The sequence below is a fragment of the Ochotona curzoniae genome, unplaced genomic scaffold (genome assembly GCF_017591425.1).
Source record: "Ochotona curzoniae isolate NIBS_2020 unplaced genomic scaffold, NIBS_Ocur_1.0 scaffold_1852, whole genome shotgun sequence".
NCBI classification, from domain to species: Eukaryota; Metazoa; Chordata; class Mammalia; order Lagomorpha; family Ochotonidae; genus Ochotona; species Ochotona curzoniae.
Window position 1 is genome coordinate 1531871 of NW_024467087.1, and position 18300 is coordinate 1550170.

The 18300-nt window shown below is 51.2% G+C and overlaps 1 protein-coding gene across 3 annotated transcripts in view; it reads right to left on the bottom strand.

Moving 5' to 3' along the window:
* Window positions 1-201: 201 nt before the first annotated feature.
* The window catches only part of MAMLD1 (mastermind like domain containing 1), a 52235-nt gene continuing 34136 nt past the window's right edge, over window positions 202-18300 (bottom strand). For all 3 annotated transcript variants that reach the window (XM_041000128.1, XM_041000127.1, XM_041000126.1), the window contains 2 exons: window positions 6073-6313; window positions 202-242 (listed from right to left, as the gene is read on the bottom strand). In XM_041000128.1, coding sequence (XP_040856062.1) covers window positions 202-242; window positions 6073-6313 — 282 coding nt within the window. The remainder of the gene's footprint in view (window positions 243-6072; window positions 6314-18300) is intronic.

An 18300-nucleotide genomic window follows, 5' to 3' on the forward strand; every position in this document is an offset into this window, starting at 1 on the left:
TGCTTTCAATGTGTGAGTGCCAAGCAGGGCACTGGTTACCTGAATTTACCAGCTCTCCCTCTCCTTAGAGGCTCTCAGGATCACGGAGAGCAGCAGTTTACTCCCGTCGAAGCATGTCCTCATTGCCCCTTCAGGAACAGTGACCTTGACCTCTTACCTTGAAATTGACTCATCTGTTGGGCGATATATTCACTTCGCTGTTCAGGGGTCATTGCCATAAGACCTGATCTCTGCTTCTCTTGCTAAACACAAGATGGAAAAGCCACATTAGATTACAACTACCAAGACATAGTTGCTCAAGATTACTGTATAGGGACCTAGGACTTGGCTTTGGTGTAGCAGGAAGCATGAGTGAACACATCAACACACACGTGCATGCACGCCCCTCCCTTCTGAGCAAAATTCCAAAGGTATAAATAAAAGTAGGCTTCCACACCTGGGTTAGAACAAACAAACAAACAAACAAACTGCTGCAGCATAGAATGGGCAGGGGCGACAGAACTTAGTAGCAAGAGCACACAGAGCAAAATGTCCAAGTGCTCAGGATGCGTCAGCAGTGACATGTGGACACCAGAAAAACAAATGGCACATTAGGCTACGTTAAAGGAAGCACATGTGCACAAACAGGGAGGTGACAGTCCTGGGCTAATCTGCCCTGAGTGTGCCAGTCCCTGGGAGAGCCAGACAGACTGGCTGTGCAGAGGAAGAGAGGCACCGGGAGGAACGGTTGAGCTGACTCGGGACTGGAGGTGCTTCGGCTTGTTCTGCTGGTCCTGGCCTGAAGGGCAGGATGAACACAGGCTCAGGACACACTTCCCAACACACACTGGCAGCCCGCTTCCCTTCCTTATCCTGGCTGGCTGCAGCATGGGAAACCGGGAGGAGCTTCCTGTCTCACTTGCAAAGCTGGCTGACTGGGCAAGGGGAGGAACCAAGCCAGGCGGGCTGAGCAGTGGTTTCCTGGGGCAAAGGGGAAAAGCAGAGCCGGGTGTGTGTGTGTAGGGGGTGGGGGGGGGATCACGTGAAGGACCCAAGGTCCCAACAGTGAGGCCTGGCCATCCTCTGACACTGGGATGGAGGTCTGATCCCCCAGCCCAGCACTCAGAGCCTCACACTCTGCTGCTGGAGTCGCACAGCCCCTCCGCTCACCTACTGCTATTTGTCGCCCCTCTCCAGAAGCCTGCTTGCCAGCATGCCAAGTGCTGAGGCAGCTCTGGCCTATGTACCTCTAGCTGCTCAAAGACTTAACCATACAGCCATGTTTCCCAGCAAAGGCTGCCCAGGCTGGTGTGGGAGTGGCAGCAGGAAGGCCAATGTTTGGGAGCACGCCCAGGTCTAAGGCCTGGCAGCAGTTCCTGGCCTCAGCGCCTGACATGGCAGAGGACAAACACTGGCACCACGGGGACCGCACCGTAAGCAGCTTCCCACAGCGAGACTTGCTTTTTCATCTATCCCACCCTTAGACTGCCTCCTGTCCTGGCTCCTGGCCCTCTTGCTGGTAGGCAGGTAAGTGGTGGTGCAGGGCATTTCTGTGGTGCCCATCGAGCTGCCCTCTTCCTTCCAAAGCACTGCCTGGGGTTCCTTGGCCATTTGGAGCCTGTGACTTCATGTCATTTCTCACAGGTATCACATTGCTGTGCATGGCCACGTGATCGCAGCACCCAGTTCTGAGATATTCAGGGCGGGGCCCAGATCTGAAGGCAGTTCCTCCACCTCTGTCCTTTCCCTTGAATGTTGACACCAGCCTGAGGTCATCAGGGCAGAAAACTGACAGTGCCCAGCTTACTGAGGTGACATAGGAAGCTCCAAACGTGGTTCAACAACTTGCCTAAAGCAGCATGGTTAGGTAGTACAATGGCGCCCTCATGGCAGGATCAGTGTTCTGGTTGCTTCCGGTGACTGGGTTCTTGTGTGGCTGGCAAGGTCTGTCACTGACCCCAACTCTATCCCTACACAGTTGTGTTGGGGTGGGTACCAAGGGACAGATGGAGGCTGAAGAGTATGACTGAAGAAAAAGCAAGGGCGGCAAGAAGCATGCAAAGGGAAAGAGGTACGGACAAAGTCCACACAGGGGCCTGGACCACAGGAGGAGAGGCTGGGCCAGAGCCCACTTCAGAGGGCAAGGGGCCGACTAGAGGAAGAGGGAGCTCCCGGCCACAGCAGAGTTAAGGAGAAGACCGGCTGCCTCGGAGGCTCTTCTGAGGCCACGTGCAGCCCAGAGGGGCCGGAGCTGAAGGCAGAGTCTGGCCAGCAGTGCTGCTGCATGGCCTGCCAAGGCCAAAGCATGACCTTGACACTCAGGCTGCAGCATGGGTGGCCGGCTCTGCAGGCCTCCCGGGGGCCCCCTGCCAAGTCAGGACCCTTCACGGGCTCTCCCCCTGCAGCAGTGTCCACGCTCTAGCAGAGGGGGCACAGTCAGTGTCTCCAGGACTGCTGAGGAGGCTGCTTCCTTTGTTTGGCTGGAGGCTGCCATCCTTTGTTCTCAATCAGTGTGCTTCAAAGATAAGCCTCAAGAAAACAGTGTCTGCTTTTCGCTGCCACTGACCATTTGAGTTGGTGGAAAATGGAGCAAACAGGAAGTGGCAAATGGTTTCAGGGACGAGGAGGAAACTGGTTGGAAGTTGGTGCTTACTGACAGGACACTTGCTTGCTGCCCAGAGTGAGAGGGAAGGTGGGGGTGTGTGGCAGAAGCAGAATGATGGGAGAGCTCATCGAATGACCTCACTGACAGGTGGGTCCTGAGGGAGCCCACAGGTGCTTCTCCAGGGGGGTCACCGAGGGGTGGCCTCATGGAAGACCAATGATCCTGGCTGTTGTTCTGCCACACCCCTCACATCAGCGTTCAGTCCCCAGGCCACATTCACAGATGGCTCTCACCCAGCATGGCAACCCAGAACCCCCTGCTGACGCTCAGGACCTGTGCAGCAGTGCTCATGGGAGGCCCTGTGCCTCACGCTGGGTGCTGGACAGGAGAGAGCGGCTGCAGGCCTGGCCTGCCCACAGGCACAATAAAGGCCAGTGTGGGGCCTCAGCTGCCTCAGCTTCGCCCTCCACCAGCACATGATGCTGTCTCCTGTTCACCCAATGCGATTGTCTACATGCTCTCCTGTCACGAGGGAGGACAGCCAGCCCAGGCCCAAGGCAGTCACGTCACCAGGCATAGAGACTCTGTAGCTGTGAAGACGCGGGGGCAGGTGAGCAGCAGGCTTTATGGACAGAGGCCCACAGAGTCACATCCAGCTTTAGATGGAAGTGAGTTGCTGTGTGAGCTCCTGGAGGAGAGCACTGTGATGGGGAAAGGACACAGCCTCTGGGAGACAGTGGGGAGACAGCCACCAAAAGCCTGTTGTAGGCTGGGGGGGAGGGACAGAGACGGAGAGGGAGCAAGAGGTGGCCAGGACAGCATGAGTTTAGTTCCCCGGCCTAGTGCTTTGTGCAGGAACTCTGCCTTCTTTCCCAGCAGACAGTGCCCTGTGAGCATCCTTTCATAGGACCAGCAGCACAGGGCATCCAACTGTCTGTCCAAAGGCTCAGGGCTCTAGGCTGCCTCGTTTATTCTTCCATGGGGGGAAATCACCTTGCTTTGTAGAATCTGGAAGCCATATTTGGGAACATCTTGCCTGGTCTGACTTTTCCTTTCAAATGAAATAATAGGAAAATGGCACAGCATCTGGAGACCACTGTAAGATCAGAGTCTGGATTGCGGGTATTCCCATGTCCACATGGTTAGGGGCTCTGGAAAGCTATGGGATCTGGCTGCTTGTGGCTCACAGATGGAGGCTGCCAGAAGCCCACCTGGGAGGTGGCTACTGTGCACAGGACTCCGGAAGGGGCCTTCTGAAAGCACAAGGGTTTCCTTGTACATGGCGGGGCAGTTCCCATCGTTTCCTAGGTTCTGGCTACCTCTCCCAGCAGCTGACTTAGGACGCCAAACTGTTGGAAATCAAAAATATGCATCAGGCTACTTCTCTTCATGCTGGAGCCACAGTCTGGCATGGGACTAGCTGAGCTACTCATGGGTTCAACCTTGGCTCAGTGCCTTGTCTAGAGTGTAGCCAGAGGCACATGGACCTCAGGGACTAGGGGGTCGAGCTAATGGGAAGGCAGGGTCCACATGGCAGCTCACTCAGTGTCCAGATGTGGTCCACGGGGCACAGGACAGTGACTGTGTGCCTGTACTCTCTTAAAGCTTAGAGTAGACAGACTGACGGTCAAAAGCAAATAAGTTATGGAAGAGCATAAAGTTGAAAGGGTTGACAGGAGGGAATGCACGGGCGGATACCCCGAGTAGGGCCCTGGGAGGGTCACTGGATCCTGTCCTGCCACTCTTGCTGCTGGACCAGACCTTGCATAGTTTTGGCAGTCCTGGCTTTTCCCGTTCCGCTGCCCCTCCCACACCCCCAGCCCTGGTGTGGGCGAGGGGGCCTCTGCCATGGAGAGGTGGCATCTTTAGGTTTCCAGAAAGCTGTCCTGGGGGGTTCAGAAAACAAATGCCACCTGAAGCCTGTTGCAGAAGCCTTACCCTACCGCTGGGCAACCTCTATTCTGACTCCTCCCCAGTCTCACAGTTCCAGGGCCAGCAGTTCCAGAAGGGCATGGTTTAAATGCTGGTAATGACCCCCAGCTGGAGGAAACAAATATGCTTCTTTGTCCACTGCAGTGCCAGCATCCTCTACTTGTCACTGGCTCCAGGCTGCCTGCAAGGTGGCCGTGCCCAGAAGGAGCATTTTGTGACTGTGGGACCTGTCCCTCACAGCTCCAACCCCTCCCCACTGTGGGAGACATCCAAGGTTCTCATAGAAGCCAGGATTGGGGTGAGGGAAGGCCCACACATCTGGCCTGCCCTCCCCTGCTGGCTGAAAGGTGCCGGGTAGTGAAGGTAGGCAGGGAAGGGGCGTGCATTCTTGAGGCTGGGATCCTTTCCTTTGTGGCTTCCGAGGACTGGACAGCGACATCCTGTGTGGACGCCGGCTCCGTCTGTTTGGTTAATTCTGTTTCTCTGGCAGCATTGTGCTGGACATGTATTTCTCAGGTTTCAGCTGCAGAGTGCATTTCGGAGAATAGCTGGGATTCTGGGAGAAAGAGCAAGATCAATAGCCTTTGGATGGAAAACACTGCTTGTTCTTCCAGGCCAGAGCAAGCGGCAGGGAGAATCAGGCTGTACGTACCAAAGCTGAATTTCCATTAAAGGCCAAAATGCCGGGAGGCCTTGGCGGCTTGCTGAGCAGCTTGTGATCGCTATCGCTCAGAAAGGGCTCACTTCTGCAGCTTGCTCTGCACATAGGCAAGACCGCCTGTGCACACTGTTGTCTCCTGCACCAGCACGAGCATGGCCTGATGCAGATGGAATTCTTTGCAAAGGCTCACTCTGGCTAGTGCCCAGCATTTCGATCTCTAACGGGGCTCTGTGGGAACAGGCCAAACCATGGATCCCAGGCTATAAAATCTAGAGCTCAGTCCAAACACAAAGCCATCTTGGACACACTTGCCTTGTAGTCCTCCTGCCTCCTCTTCCCAGATTTCCAGTCCTCCAGTGGGACCATTCAACTTCCCAAAAGGGTATGGGGGTCCCAGGCTGGGCCAAAGAACAGTGTGGGGGTGCAGAGTCCATGGCAGGTCACTGGCAAGGGCTGCGATTCCTGAGCACCCACTAGGCATCAAGCAGGCAGCCAGTGGGTAGGGTGGGGGTGGCTCAGTGATGCGGGAGCACAGCCTCTGTCTGGCCGCAGGGCGGGTAGGAGTGGGTACCAGCTGCCGGGAGGCAAATGACAGGAAGAGAGCAATGGCAGCTTGTGTGAGGCCTGACTCTGGCCTGGAAGTGAGGCTGAGGCACTGGGAGCACTGGCTCCCAGTCGTTGTCCCTGTGCCAAAGAATGCCTGGGAGAGAGGCAAGAACAAGCAGGGTGAGAATGCAAGAGCTTGGAGGGTTGCACAGGGCCTGTTTCGGGGCTGTCACCTCCTGGGTTCCTCCCAAGAACGCTGCGAGGCAGGTGGGTAGGCAAAGCAGGTTACTGCGCCCCGCTGACAGATGACTGACGAAAGCGAGGCTGGGGGGGGGGGGTGGTCACTTACCTGCAGCAGCGCAGTTAGGCAGCAGCGGATCAGGCACCTGCCTCCAGGCCTTCGGATCCCAGCCGCCCCAGGGCGCTGCCTCTGAGGTGCTGTACGAGGTGACTCGGGCCAGCTCCTGAGCAAAGGAGCTGCTGGGCAGGAAGGACTCACTCCCCAGGGCCTGGCAGGATGCGGGCTGTCGCCCGAGGCTGACCTGGGGGGGTCTGGCTTCCCCCAGCTTGCAGGCTTTGTCTACATGAGTCTACAACAACCGATTGAACAGTCCATCAGCTGTGTGGCCACACCAGGCTTTGCACTGATTTGGCTACTGCCCTGACCACCCAACTGGGTTGTTTGGGTGTTGTGGTTATATACACCAACTAGTTTGGACAATAGGACCATACAGCTGTGTGGTCTCAGCATGTCTTGGGTTACATATTCCTCTGAGAATCAGTTAAAAGCAATGGTCTCTCTCTACCAAAAACCCAGTGTCTTCCCTTTCCCAGCCACCAACATCCCAGAACACCCATGGAAAGCATCCTCTGCCTTGAACAATCACTGTCTTGTGGAAAATCAGAGGCAAACTAAAATAGACAGCTGGTTCATTGGCAATAACCTCCATAAATCCTAACTGCTCCCTCCCTCTCCCTTCTCCTGCCCTCCCCCACACATCCCACCAAACACAACACACAACTCTATACTGCTTTGTAGGCATATGTGTGTAGACATATGGATGGGTGCAAAACCAAACAGTCAAGTATAAATGTCACAAAGGCCAAGTCACTACAGCCCTCACTGCGCATGCACCCCTTCAAATACTCAAGGTCTGCGGACTTGTGCATGGCTGAGCTCTTCCCTTTCCATCATGCTGTGGAAGCCAGGGATTTTACCAGAATGGCACATTATGATCCAATTCTTGTAGCTAAAGGCAATTAGAAGACGCCCCCCTCCATACTGATATCCATATGAGCAACAGCTTCAAAACTCAAACTCTGACAAGTGCACAGTGTGCTAGGCACCAGTGGTGTCCAGAGGGCTGGGGGATCGTGGTGTGCTCTTCGCACCTGAAGCAATGTCTGCTCTCGGGTATCAACTGCTGTGTGCGAGTTTACATCCCAGAGTCCAGGGAAATCCTCATCTCCTGATCTAAGCTACAAAGTTGAATCCCATTCCATTCATTCTGAGAAGTCCTGACTAGATACCTTCTGTGGGCAATCTCTGTAACAGATGCTAATCTGGAAGATATTTGGGTGCATGATTTCAGATAATGGTAGAGGCTGCCACCATATTTACTGAGTATTTGCTATGCTCTGGGCACTAAACCAAGTGCTTCCGATATATATGGTCTCACTGAATTCTTCAAAAGAGTCATATCCGAGGGATGGGCTGTCACTGTCCTTATTTTACTCATGAGGACACTAAGGGCACAGAACTATGTTACCCTAATCACACAGCTAGTTTGTAACAGAGTAGAATGAACACCTAGGTTTGTCTCATTGCTGGGTGTACCTGTCATTTGCCATGATGTGTACTGTGCACACGTCCTTACCATACAGAAGTTTTGAAATAAGAAGGTGTTGAAGTGAGCCTTTCACAAAACCACAGGCAATATTTTAAGAGTGGCAGAGGGTGGTGCCAAATTTTTAACAAAAATTATAAATTTTTAAGAATGAGAATAGAGGGGCTGGCGCTCTGGCATAATTGGCTAAAGCTCTGCCTTCAGCCCCAGCATTCCATATGAGCACCAGTTCCTGTCCTGGCTGCCCCACTTCTGATCCAGCTCAGCTCCCTGCTTGTGGCCTGGAAAAGCAGCAGAGAATTGCTCGAGTCCTTGTGATCCTGCACCCTTGTGGGAGACTCAGAAGAAGCTCCTGGCTCCTGGCTTTGGATCAGCTCAGCTCTGGCCTTTGTGGCCCTTTGGGGCATGAACCAGTGAATTGAAGAACTCCCTGTCTGTCCTTTCTTTTGTAACTTTCTCTCAACAAAATTAAAAGAATTCTTTTTTAAAAATGGGAACAGAAGGACAGCCAAAGCACCTGTAAGAGTTTTATACAGGAAACACGCCCACCCAAAACATCCAAAAGAAAACCAGAAACAAGCCCCAAAAGCAACTTAGCAAGTTTAGCTAATGAACTTGGGGTTCTTGTGAATAAGAGTTTCTTGTCATTCGGATATTATCTATTTGAAAGGCAAAGTTGGAGAGAGAGAGAGAGAGAGAGAGAGAGAGAGAGAGAGAGAGAGAGAGAGAGAGAGAGAGAGAGAGAGAGAATGAGTTCTTCTGCTGGTTGGTTCACTCCCCTTATTACAATAGCTTAGGCAGGTAGCCAGGAGCTTCTTCCAGGTCTTTCATGTGGGTAAAGGGGCCCAAGCTTGGGCCATCCACAACTGCTTTTCCAGGGGTCAGAAGTGCAGCTGTTGAGATTCAGACCACTGCTGATATGGGGTGGGCTGACATCGCAGTCAGCGGCTTAACTTGCTGCACCACAGCACCAGCCCCTTTCCTGGTAGTTTTTGGGACTGTAGAGGGCTCATGGCCCCTTTCTTGGTGGCAGTTCATTGGTATGAAGTGCAGCTCACTGCGTAGCTCTAGCCACACTTCATCAGACTGCACTATGTCCTTGGGGATAAGTCGCCTGGGACATGAGCAGAAATGTCTGTTCTACAAATATCAATTCTTTAAGGCTTGAATATCTAACTTCTCAATAATCTTAAACATTATTTTACAGACATATCAGAGTTTGAAAGAAATCCCACTGTGCAAATATTAGTCAAGATCTAATTACTCTCCTGCTCTGAGATGACACATTCTAAAAGCAACAGATGGGCCTTATGTGTAGAGAATGGAAGTATTTGAAGCTTTTGCTCAGGAATCCATAGTCACTCTGTGCAACTTATAGAATATTAGTGATGGGTCAAGTTGCACACCCCACCCCTCCATCAGTATTCACCTCAGCTGGCTGTGTCCCAGTAGCCCGGGAGACGGAACATACTGTAGGTGGCACACGGCAGCGACCCAGCAGTGTGGGCTGCTCTGTTTCGGCAGCATAAGCGAGAGTGGGCCAGGAGCCACTCGGACACGTGGAACAGGATGGGAGCAGACCCTTCGCAGACCAATGCGACCCCTAGAGAGAAAAAAAATGAAATAAGAATTTCAGTCTTGATTTTAACTGGGAGCTTTATAATTGATACTCAGGTGTTTTACTCATTTTATATAATTACCCCCAAAATAACTGCTTGTCACACACACACACTCTACCAAGTGAGGCCTAACTTTCAAAGAAAAGGTGAAAGATATTTCAACTACTAGAGGTTTTCAAGCATATAGGGAAATCCATTGCCGTCTTTGAGATCACTGAACATCTTAGGAAAGAAAGTATCTCAGTAATGGGTGGTTCCACATCATTCCAGGTTTTCCAGAATTATGCTATGGATGGATGGAGGCTGATCATGGTTCCCTAGTTCCTTAAGGATCCTGTGATTCCCATGATTACTAGAGAGCTTTTTGGAAACCTCCCTGAAAAGTTTTGCAATGGCTCACTCCAGACTAGTGATGCAAGCACATCCTGATGCAAGCACATCCTGCTGAACTCTACCACCGGGGAATTCTACTGCTTGGACTCTCATCCCCCAGGAAGCTAAGCTCTGGGCTCTGCATTGTCATGTACTCTATCTTGCAGTCACACCTATGTCTTCAGGCTGCCTGGTGTGGTCAGCTCTCTATGCTTTGGCTACTCGGTTTGCTCAAACCCTAATCTCTTTTTCTGAGCTCCTCCTTTGGAAATCCTCCATATCTTTCAAGATCTAGCTTCCCCACCCTGGGAATCCTGCCTCCCCTCTGAGGGCCAGTTACTGTGACTGAACATCCCTGGATGAAAGAATGTTCTAGCCAAGTCTTGATCACCTCTAGAGTTCCGTGGTGCCCAGCACATGCCAGGCAAAGACAAAGAGATCAAGTTAGCAAACACTCGCAAAACGTAGTCACCCTCATTATATCATCATCTTGGCATGATATCCAAGGCACTTGGGAGATTATAATCTAGTAAGAACTATGCTGCTTGTTCTTGGGATGAATGTCAATGATGAACTGAGCCTTTAGTCTATTTTAGTACATCCACATATCCCTTTTCAGTGCTGATGGGTTGGTAAAATACATTTGGAGAACAAACAGTGATCATAATCACATGGTGAAGATGATGACAGCTAACAAAGTTATGACACATGAACTGCGTGTTGGGCACTGAACTCCGCACAGAAATGCATTTGCGATAGAATGGTCCTGACTTTCTTGAAAACAAAGTGGCGATGAGTAATGTGCAGTATAGATTGAACTACAAAGCTTCTTCTGGGTCTCTCACGTGGATGCAGGGTCCCAAGGCTTTGGCCCATCATCCACTGCTTTCCCAGGCCACAAGCAGGGAGCTGGATGGGAAGTGGAGCTGCCGGGATTAGACCCGGCGCACATATGGGATCCCTGTCCATGTGAGGCAAGGACTTTAGCCACCAGGCTACCATGCTGGGCCCCCATAAAGTTATGTTTTAATTCTGCTTTTCTATGAACTTCTTGGAATATCCTCATAAAATAATCTATGCACTGCAATAACGTACCATACAACTTTTATCTCATTTAATCCCTCTGGAAAACCTGAAATGTGGGTACCATTATTTTTTAAATTGATTGAGTGCTAAAGTAGTGAGATGGAAATGGTAAAATGGGGGGAGAGAGAGAGAGAGAGAGATCGATCTACTATCCAGTGGTAGACTCACCCAGGTCTCCCATGTGGATGAACTGCTAAGGTTTGCATTAGCAGGACTCCAGATTGCAAGTGGAGGGGCTGGGACTGAAACCCAGGAACTCTGATAGAACATGCAGATATCAAAAGTGGCACCGTAATCCCTTTGCCAAATGCCTACCCCATATAGCTACCCCATATACCCCATATTAACCCCTTTTGATATATGACAAAAATAAGTTTTGGAGAAGTAAGGCAACTTGCTCAATGTCATGCGGTAAGTGGCACAGCTAGAAGCTGAATCTTGTGTCTAACAGCTAGGTTCTTTGTCATAAATGTTAGAAATGCTTCCCAGCAGAGCAATGTTCAAAGCACAGCCTTTTGGCATGTGCATATTTGCTCCATCCCATTCCCACCTCTAGTCCCCACATTCCCTCAGTCTCCTTGCTGGCTACAGTGAGCATTGCCAATGGGCCCTGGGTTCCCAAGGAATCATACAGCTGACTGTCCCCTTCCGGCAACCAAGGAAGGGAGCGGCAGGATTTCCTTTAGAGACTTCCGGATTTAGACAGCAGATTTCATGCATTAATTTGAATTCCCTCCTCCCAAAACACCATTAAAAATACGGTCATGGTTTGTGACTTGTTTTTAAAGACAAAATTCCACTCTGATAGCAGAGAACAGGAGAAAATTTCATCATAGTTAATGAAGCTAAAATGTAGACAGAGTGGGGTAGCCGACGACCCCCTTGTGGGGGAGGGGAAAGCTGGGAAGCAACTCGGCCTGGACAGAAGAACCTCCAGGCTCCAACCGGGGCTGCCCAGAGAACTCAGGAACCGGGAGGTGAGGCAGCATGTGGTAGGGTTGGAGGCCGGCATCGTGACTGTGGCAGGGAGCTGTTGGAGAGGAAGGAGACAGAGCTCTGGATCCCTGCCCTGGGCAGCTGCCTCGCTCATTATCTGGCAGAGAGCTGGTTCAACCCTTTGCTGTAGAGGCTCTCATTTTGCCTTCCAGGTCCTGGTGCATGCCTTGCTCAGCCAGGGACACTCAGAAGCTCCTAAGAGATTCTTGTGTTCTTTCTCTTGGTGTGGTAATGGGCACATGGAAATTGACTTTCTGTCTGTACTCTCTGCACTCTTCTGTACACTACGGATTTTTTAGAGCAAGTTAGGAACTGCCTGAATACAAAAAAATGATGGTATGTCAAAGAAGCAATCCATGTTGATTCAAAATCATCACTGTTTCAGAAGTCACTTGGGAATTTTGGTTCTTTTGTCTTGTCTTTTCAGGAGCAAGACAAAATGTGTGTGTCATGGAATAGTGTGGGGTACTCATCACGCTGGACTGAGGGCCTTCTCGGTCAGAGTTCTGCTCACAAATGCCAACTCCTCCAGGGCTCAGTGTTTGGTGCTATGAGATTCTGTCCACGAGGACACTCAAGAAAGTATTTCAGCTACAAAAGTCCATGGGTTTCCTGTTACTCCTTTCTCGCATGGCCACCTGCCTGGTCTCCATCTTTCCCTATCTTTATGTGCTCACCTCCTTCTGCATCATCCCTTCAACCAGGGGCCAATTCGCCTTCCTATTACACTAAACCTATGCAACCTAAGGAGAAATGAAAGGTCAGGCACTCAACTCATCATGCTGAAAATTAAGCAGAGGTCCAATGATTTGCTCAAGATTGCCCAGTCAGTGAAAGAAAATTCTAGAGTCAGAAAGATCTAAAGATCATACCTCTGGCCACTGCTGGGCAGCCCTGAGATGTCACACTCCGAGAAACATTGCTTTCCACCTGTCAGTACGTGGCAGCATGAGGTTCATGAAGAGTTATGTCTCACACTAGAGCAGACTTTAGCTCACCATTCCCAATTTTCAGATTTCCTATTGTGACCCCTTTATCCTGAAGACTGTCACTTTCCCTGATCAAGAAGGGACAAGAGGGAGGATGGAAATGAAAGTAGTAGGTTTCATGCATAAATTGGTTAAAAAAAACCATTCATATGAGACACAATTGTTCTAAGGGAAAAGAGAGAAATGTGCCCCATCTCCTTGCTTTTCACTGAGAGCAAGTAGGAGAGGTGCCCCATATTTCTGCATTCAACAGGCAGGCCCTGTTGGGAAAGCTGGTGTATTTCGGCTCTGCTCCAAGGCCTATGACCTTAGCATCCTGAGCTAGCTCTGGCCCCTCCAGATGTACTTTGGAAGAGGGAAGAGAGGCCAGTCTTAGTAATAGAGGAGCGGAATGGGTATGGCTGGGGATCTTTGATGGCCAAGCAGGTACAGGGATGGCAGGCCTATTTGTGGTTACAATCTAAAGGTTCCTAGAACCCTTCCAGGCCACAGGGTAAGGCCTTTATCCCCCTTCCCGCCCTATCACCGACTATCTGCGATGGTGACGGCACAGCAGTTGCAGGCAACCTGATTCACTCCCCAACCGGCTGCCAGGGCTGGAGCTGTGCCGATCTGAAGCCTGGAGCCAGGAGCTTCTTCCAGGTCTTCCTTCTATGAGGGTGTAGAGGTCCAAGGTTTTGGGCTGTCCTCAACTGCTTTCCCAGGCCACAAGCAAGGAGCTGGATGGGAAGTGGAGCAGCCAGGACACAAATCAGTGCCCATATGGGATCCCTGTGCATGCAAGGTGAAGACTCTACCTACTAGGCTGCTGTACTGGGCCCCAAAGGTAAAAAAAAAAAAATTTAAAAAGCACACACACAAGCTCATATTTGAAAGAAAGAAATAAGGAAAGAAAAAGAAAGAAATAAGGAAAGAGAAAGAAAGAAAGAAAGAAAGAAAGAAAGAAAGAAAGAAAGAAAGAAAGAAAGAAAGAAAGAAAAGAAAAGAAAGAAAGATGTTTAGGCACCAAAGGTAGGCTTTTCATGGATTAATTAGGGAGCCAAATATGCAATTTGCTTTTTCCTCTTTCCAATCTTTCCCATTTCCACAACTTAAGAACCTTTATGCTTAGCATGGGAACTGAAGCCTGCCGGCTAGTTCATTTTAAGTTTCCTCCAAATTCACAGGGTTGGTTTTATTGTTCCAGACCTGGTGTCAGAAGGGGAACGGGAAAAACAAAGCAAAGAGAGAGTGAGAAAGAACCTGCAACAATTCAAACAATGAGTGAAAAACACAACAATGAGGCACAGTCCTGCTAAAAACGTCAGCCTGGTCCGACAACAGCCATCCAATTCCACCCCTGCTTCTCTTCCTGCAGCTGTAACTGCCTGCCAGGCTCACAGGGGTTGGGCTGCCTGGCCAGAGCTACCAAAGGAAGGATGCGGTGAGTATGCCAACGGCTGCTCAGATCTGCTGCCATGGGAAAAATAATGGCCTGATAGGCTCCAGCAGCCATGCCTGTGGAGCCTTCATTGTCACTGGGCTGTAACGTCACCACAAGGATTCCCCACTGGCCTAGCTGTACCTTCCTCGGGACTGCTGCTATCAGAGCCTCTGCTTACCAAATCCTCCTTCTGCCCCGCTCATCCCAGACCACCTGCTCTGCTTCCAGGCTCTCCTGTTTCCTCTTACTTGTCTTTGTTTACCCTTAACAGGTGTTCCCCCCAGCATGCTTCTCCAATGTGGAACTCCTGAGTGGCGGCTGACTTTGGGCTGTCCCAAAGGACTCAGAGAAGCACTTGGCTGCCGCACTCTCCTTTCTGCTAAAAATAGAGGAGGAAACCTTGTCCGCTTGACCCTTTTGCTACAACATGCACTGTTGCAGTAAGTGACTAAGGTGAGTCCTGTGATCCTATGCTTGTCTTCTTCCCGAACTCACATGTTGAGACCTAATTCCCAGTGAGATGTTATTAGCAGATGGGGCATTAAGAGGTGATGAGGCCTGAGTGTGGAGCCCTAATAGAAGCGATGCCAAAGAGCCCCCTGGTCCTTCCCAGCAGGCGAGGACACAGTGAGAAGGTCACTTCTGCTGCAGCCTTGATCTCAGACCCACAAGCAGCGCATTCCTGTCAAGAAGTGCCCCCCGCTCTGATGTTCTGTTCCAGCTGCCTGGACAGTGGGCATCACCAGGTGCTCGCCCTTGTCTCCTGCACCTGTAAGCACTTGGCTGACAGCTTGGAGAATTCTCTTCTTTCCTTGCTTTGTTGGGGTTTCCATAGATCTCTAGGGGGTAGATTTTAAAAAATATTTCTTTCCTCATGTCAGTCACGAACTCATTGTTAAAAAACCAATCAAATCACAGGGAAATCCCAAGTCTATCTCCAGGATTTTGTCCTAACAGTGGATTCCTGCTGACAGCCTCCACCTGCTGAGAGTCGGTCTGTGCCCTGCGGAGAAACTTCTGATCTCCACATAAGCTCTTTCTCCCTCAGAAGGACCTTGTAGTGCCATAAATGGGTGGTATGTGGGTGTTTTTTTGAAGGAAGGATGGCTATTTGTGGGTACTGTAAAAGGCAAGCATGTGTAAAACCTACCAGTATGATGAGAAAAAACCAGCACTTTTGATGTGTGAATATATATTGAGAATGGATACATCAGCTATAGCAACCTTAGGTACAGTCTTCAAGATGAGAACAGATTCATTGGTTAGATTAAACTGACTTATTTGAAAGTCAGATTTACACAAAGAAAAGAGGAAGGGAGGGAGAAAGAAAGCCGGCGGGGGGGAAGGTGGAGCAGGGAGAGGAGAGAGGCAGGGAGGGAAGGGAAGAGAGGATGGAGGGAGAAAGAGAGGAAAGAGGAGAGAGGAGATAAGGGAGAGAAAGCAGAGAGGAGAGAGGCTTGGAGGGAGAGGGGAGAGGAGAGAGGAGAGTGGGAGAGGAGAGAGGAGAGTGGGAGAGGAGAGAGGAGAGGGGGAGAGGAGAGAGGAGAGGGGAAGAGGAGAGAGGAGAGGGGGAGAGGGGGAGAGGAGAGAGGAGAGTGGGAGAGGAGAGAGGAGAGGGGGAGAGGAGAGAGGAGAGTGGGAGAGGAGAGAGGAGAGGGGGAGAGGAGAGAGGAGAGGGGAAGAGGAGAGAGGAGAGGGGGAGAGGAGAGAGGAGAGTGGGAGAGGAGAGAGGAGAGGGGGAGAGGAGAGAGGAGAGTGGGAGAGGAGAGAGGAGAGTGGGAGAGGAGAGGGGAGAGGAGAGAGGAGAGTGGGAGAGGAGAGAGGAGAGTGGGAGAGGAGAGGGGAGAGGAGAGAGGAGAGGGGAAGAGGAGAGAGGAGAGGGGAAGAGGAGAGAGGAGAGGGGGAGAGGAGAGAGGAGAGGGGGAGAGGAGAGAGGAGAGTGGGAGCGGAGAGAGGAGAGGGGAGAGGAGAGAGGAGAGGGGGAGAGGAGAGAGGAGAGGGGAGAGGAGAGAGGAGAGTGGGAGAGGAGAGAGGAGAGTGGGAGAGGAGAGAGGAGAGGGGAGAGGAGAGAGGAGAGGGGGAGAGGAGAGAGGAGATGGGGAGAGGGGAAGAGGAGAGAGGAGATGGGGAGAGGGGGAGAGGAGAGAGGAGAGGGGGAGAGGGGGAGAGGAGAGAGGAGAGGGGGAGAGGGGGAGAGGAGAGAGGAGAGGGGAAGAGGAGAGAGGAGAGGGGGAGAGGAGAGAGGAGAGGGGAAGAGGAGAGAGGAGAGGGGGAGAGGAGAGAGGAGAGTGGGAGAGGAGAGAGGAGAGGGGAGAGGAGAGAGGAGAGGGGGAGAGGAGAGAGGAGAGGGGAAGAGGAGAGAGGAGATGGGGAGAGGGGGAGAGGAGAGAGGAGAGGAGGAGAGGGGGAGAGGAGAGAGGAGATGGGGAGAGGGGGAGAGGAGAGAGGAGAGGGGGAGAGGAGAAAGGAGAGAAGAGAGGGGAGAGAAGAGAGGAGAGAGGAGAGAGGAGAGAATCTTTTTTGCACTGGCTCGCTCCCTAAGCAGCTGCTAACAGCCAGTGCTGGGCCTGACCGAGTAATCAGCCAGGACTTTCGTCAAAGTCCCTTGGTAGATGGCTGAGAATAAGCACTTGAGATGTCCTATATAGCTTGGGGACTGCAGGCTCCACTCAAGAACCTGTGTACAGAGTGGGTGCTTCGGGGCAGCTGTGTGCCGGGAGGAGAGCAGGAGTCCCCAGTGAGGAGATGCCCTTGACTCCTGGCTCCTCTAATTACATATGGTGGGATGTGTCATGCAGTTTGCCTCATAGTCCCCCACTACAAACCAGTACCACAGCTGGAATCTGCTCATCCTCTGCCTTCTAGAGCATTTGTGCAAGACAAATTTGCTCAACACCTATCATTGCCCAGGCCCTGTGTTGCGGTGACATTGATAAGCCAGGCAGAGCTGACCATTGTGTTTCTAGAACTGGCTTGTTCATGCGGTGGAGAAGCAGTTAAGGACAAATATGAGATAAAGAAACATTGCGCAGTGATAAGGGATGGCCTTGGCTGTGATTTCTTGGAAGACGAAAACTGGTCAAGTTCCCAAAGCATCTTGGTCTGTGTCACAGCTTCACACAGTCAGTTCTAATCTAACAGTTGATGGGTTCCTGGATTACAATAAGAAAATGCATGCAAAAGGAGGCCTCAGGATCCAGGCTGGCCATGGGTGAAGAGCTGCTTTCTGCACTCTGGGAGGGCTGTGCAGTGGTGGAGAGGGGAGGGGTACTGGATGGACAATCTTCATGCTTCCTGGGGCCCTGAGGTACCCCTCACTATCTCCCTCACTTGCTGAAAACTAGAAGACAAATGAAAGCAGGAGCTCCAAGATGCTTTTAGCTGATCACATGGTAGAGCTGGGTGTGTTCCATTGAGAAAAATAATCTGTCATCACAAGGCAATGTGGAGGACGGAAATCTAGGGGAAATGCCAGAGTCCCAAATGTCAGAAGAATCCAAAGGGCCCAAATGCACCAATTTCTCAAAGTGTGTGTGTGTGTGTGTGTGTGTGTGTGTGTGTGTGTGTGTGTGTTGGGGTGGAGGAGCTCCTTGAATCACCAGCAGCAAGAGCAGCCCCTGGAAACCCTTCACCCAACCTTCCTGTTTACTATGCGGAGCAGGGGAAACTGAGTCCCAGAGCAGAAGGAAGCTCTGGACTCTGCACAAGATTGTGCCACAGGGTAGTCTAGAGATGCTAGGTTAGCCACCACAAGGTGCTACTTTCCAACTTCCTGTTTCCAAATGAAGTTTCTGCTTTTGTCTTTGTTTTCCATTCTCCCCCGGCATTCTTGCGCTTGCTCTGTCTAGGTGAACATGGTCCAATTCTGCAGATGGCACATGCTCTGAAATTTCTAGATTGCAGCTGTAGCCCTTTGAGGGACTAAATGGTATTTATGCGGGGGTGAACATTTTGGGAAGCTTGTGCCCAGGGAAGGAGTGAATGGGTAAACAGTGGTCAATACAGTCAGCGGCCTACTCAGCACTGAGACTGACTTCTATGGAAACCCTTATTTCCATTCAGGCAGCCTCTCATGCCCCATGCTGCCTGTATGTGTTGGGAGTGCAAGTTAGCCCAAGGTTCTAGGAGTCAAGCACTTAGCTCAACTGAAATGAGGCAGCATAGTAGGCACGTGATCAATTCAAGTCATTACATCCAAAGTTCCTAGGGACTTCTGATGAAGACATTTCTTCACTTTCCTGACAG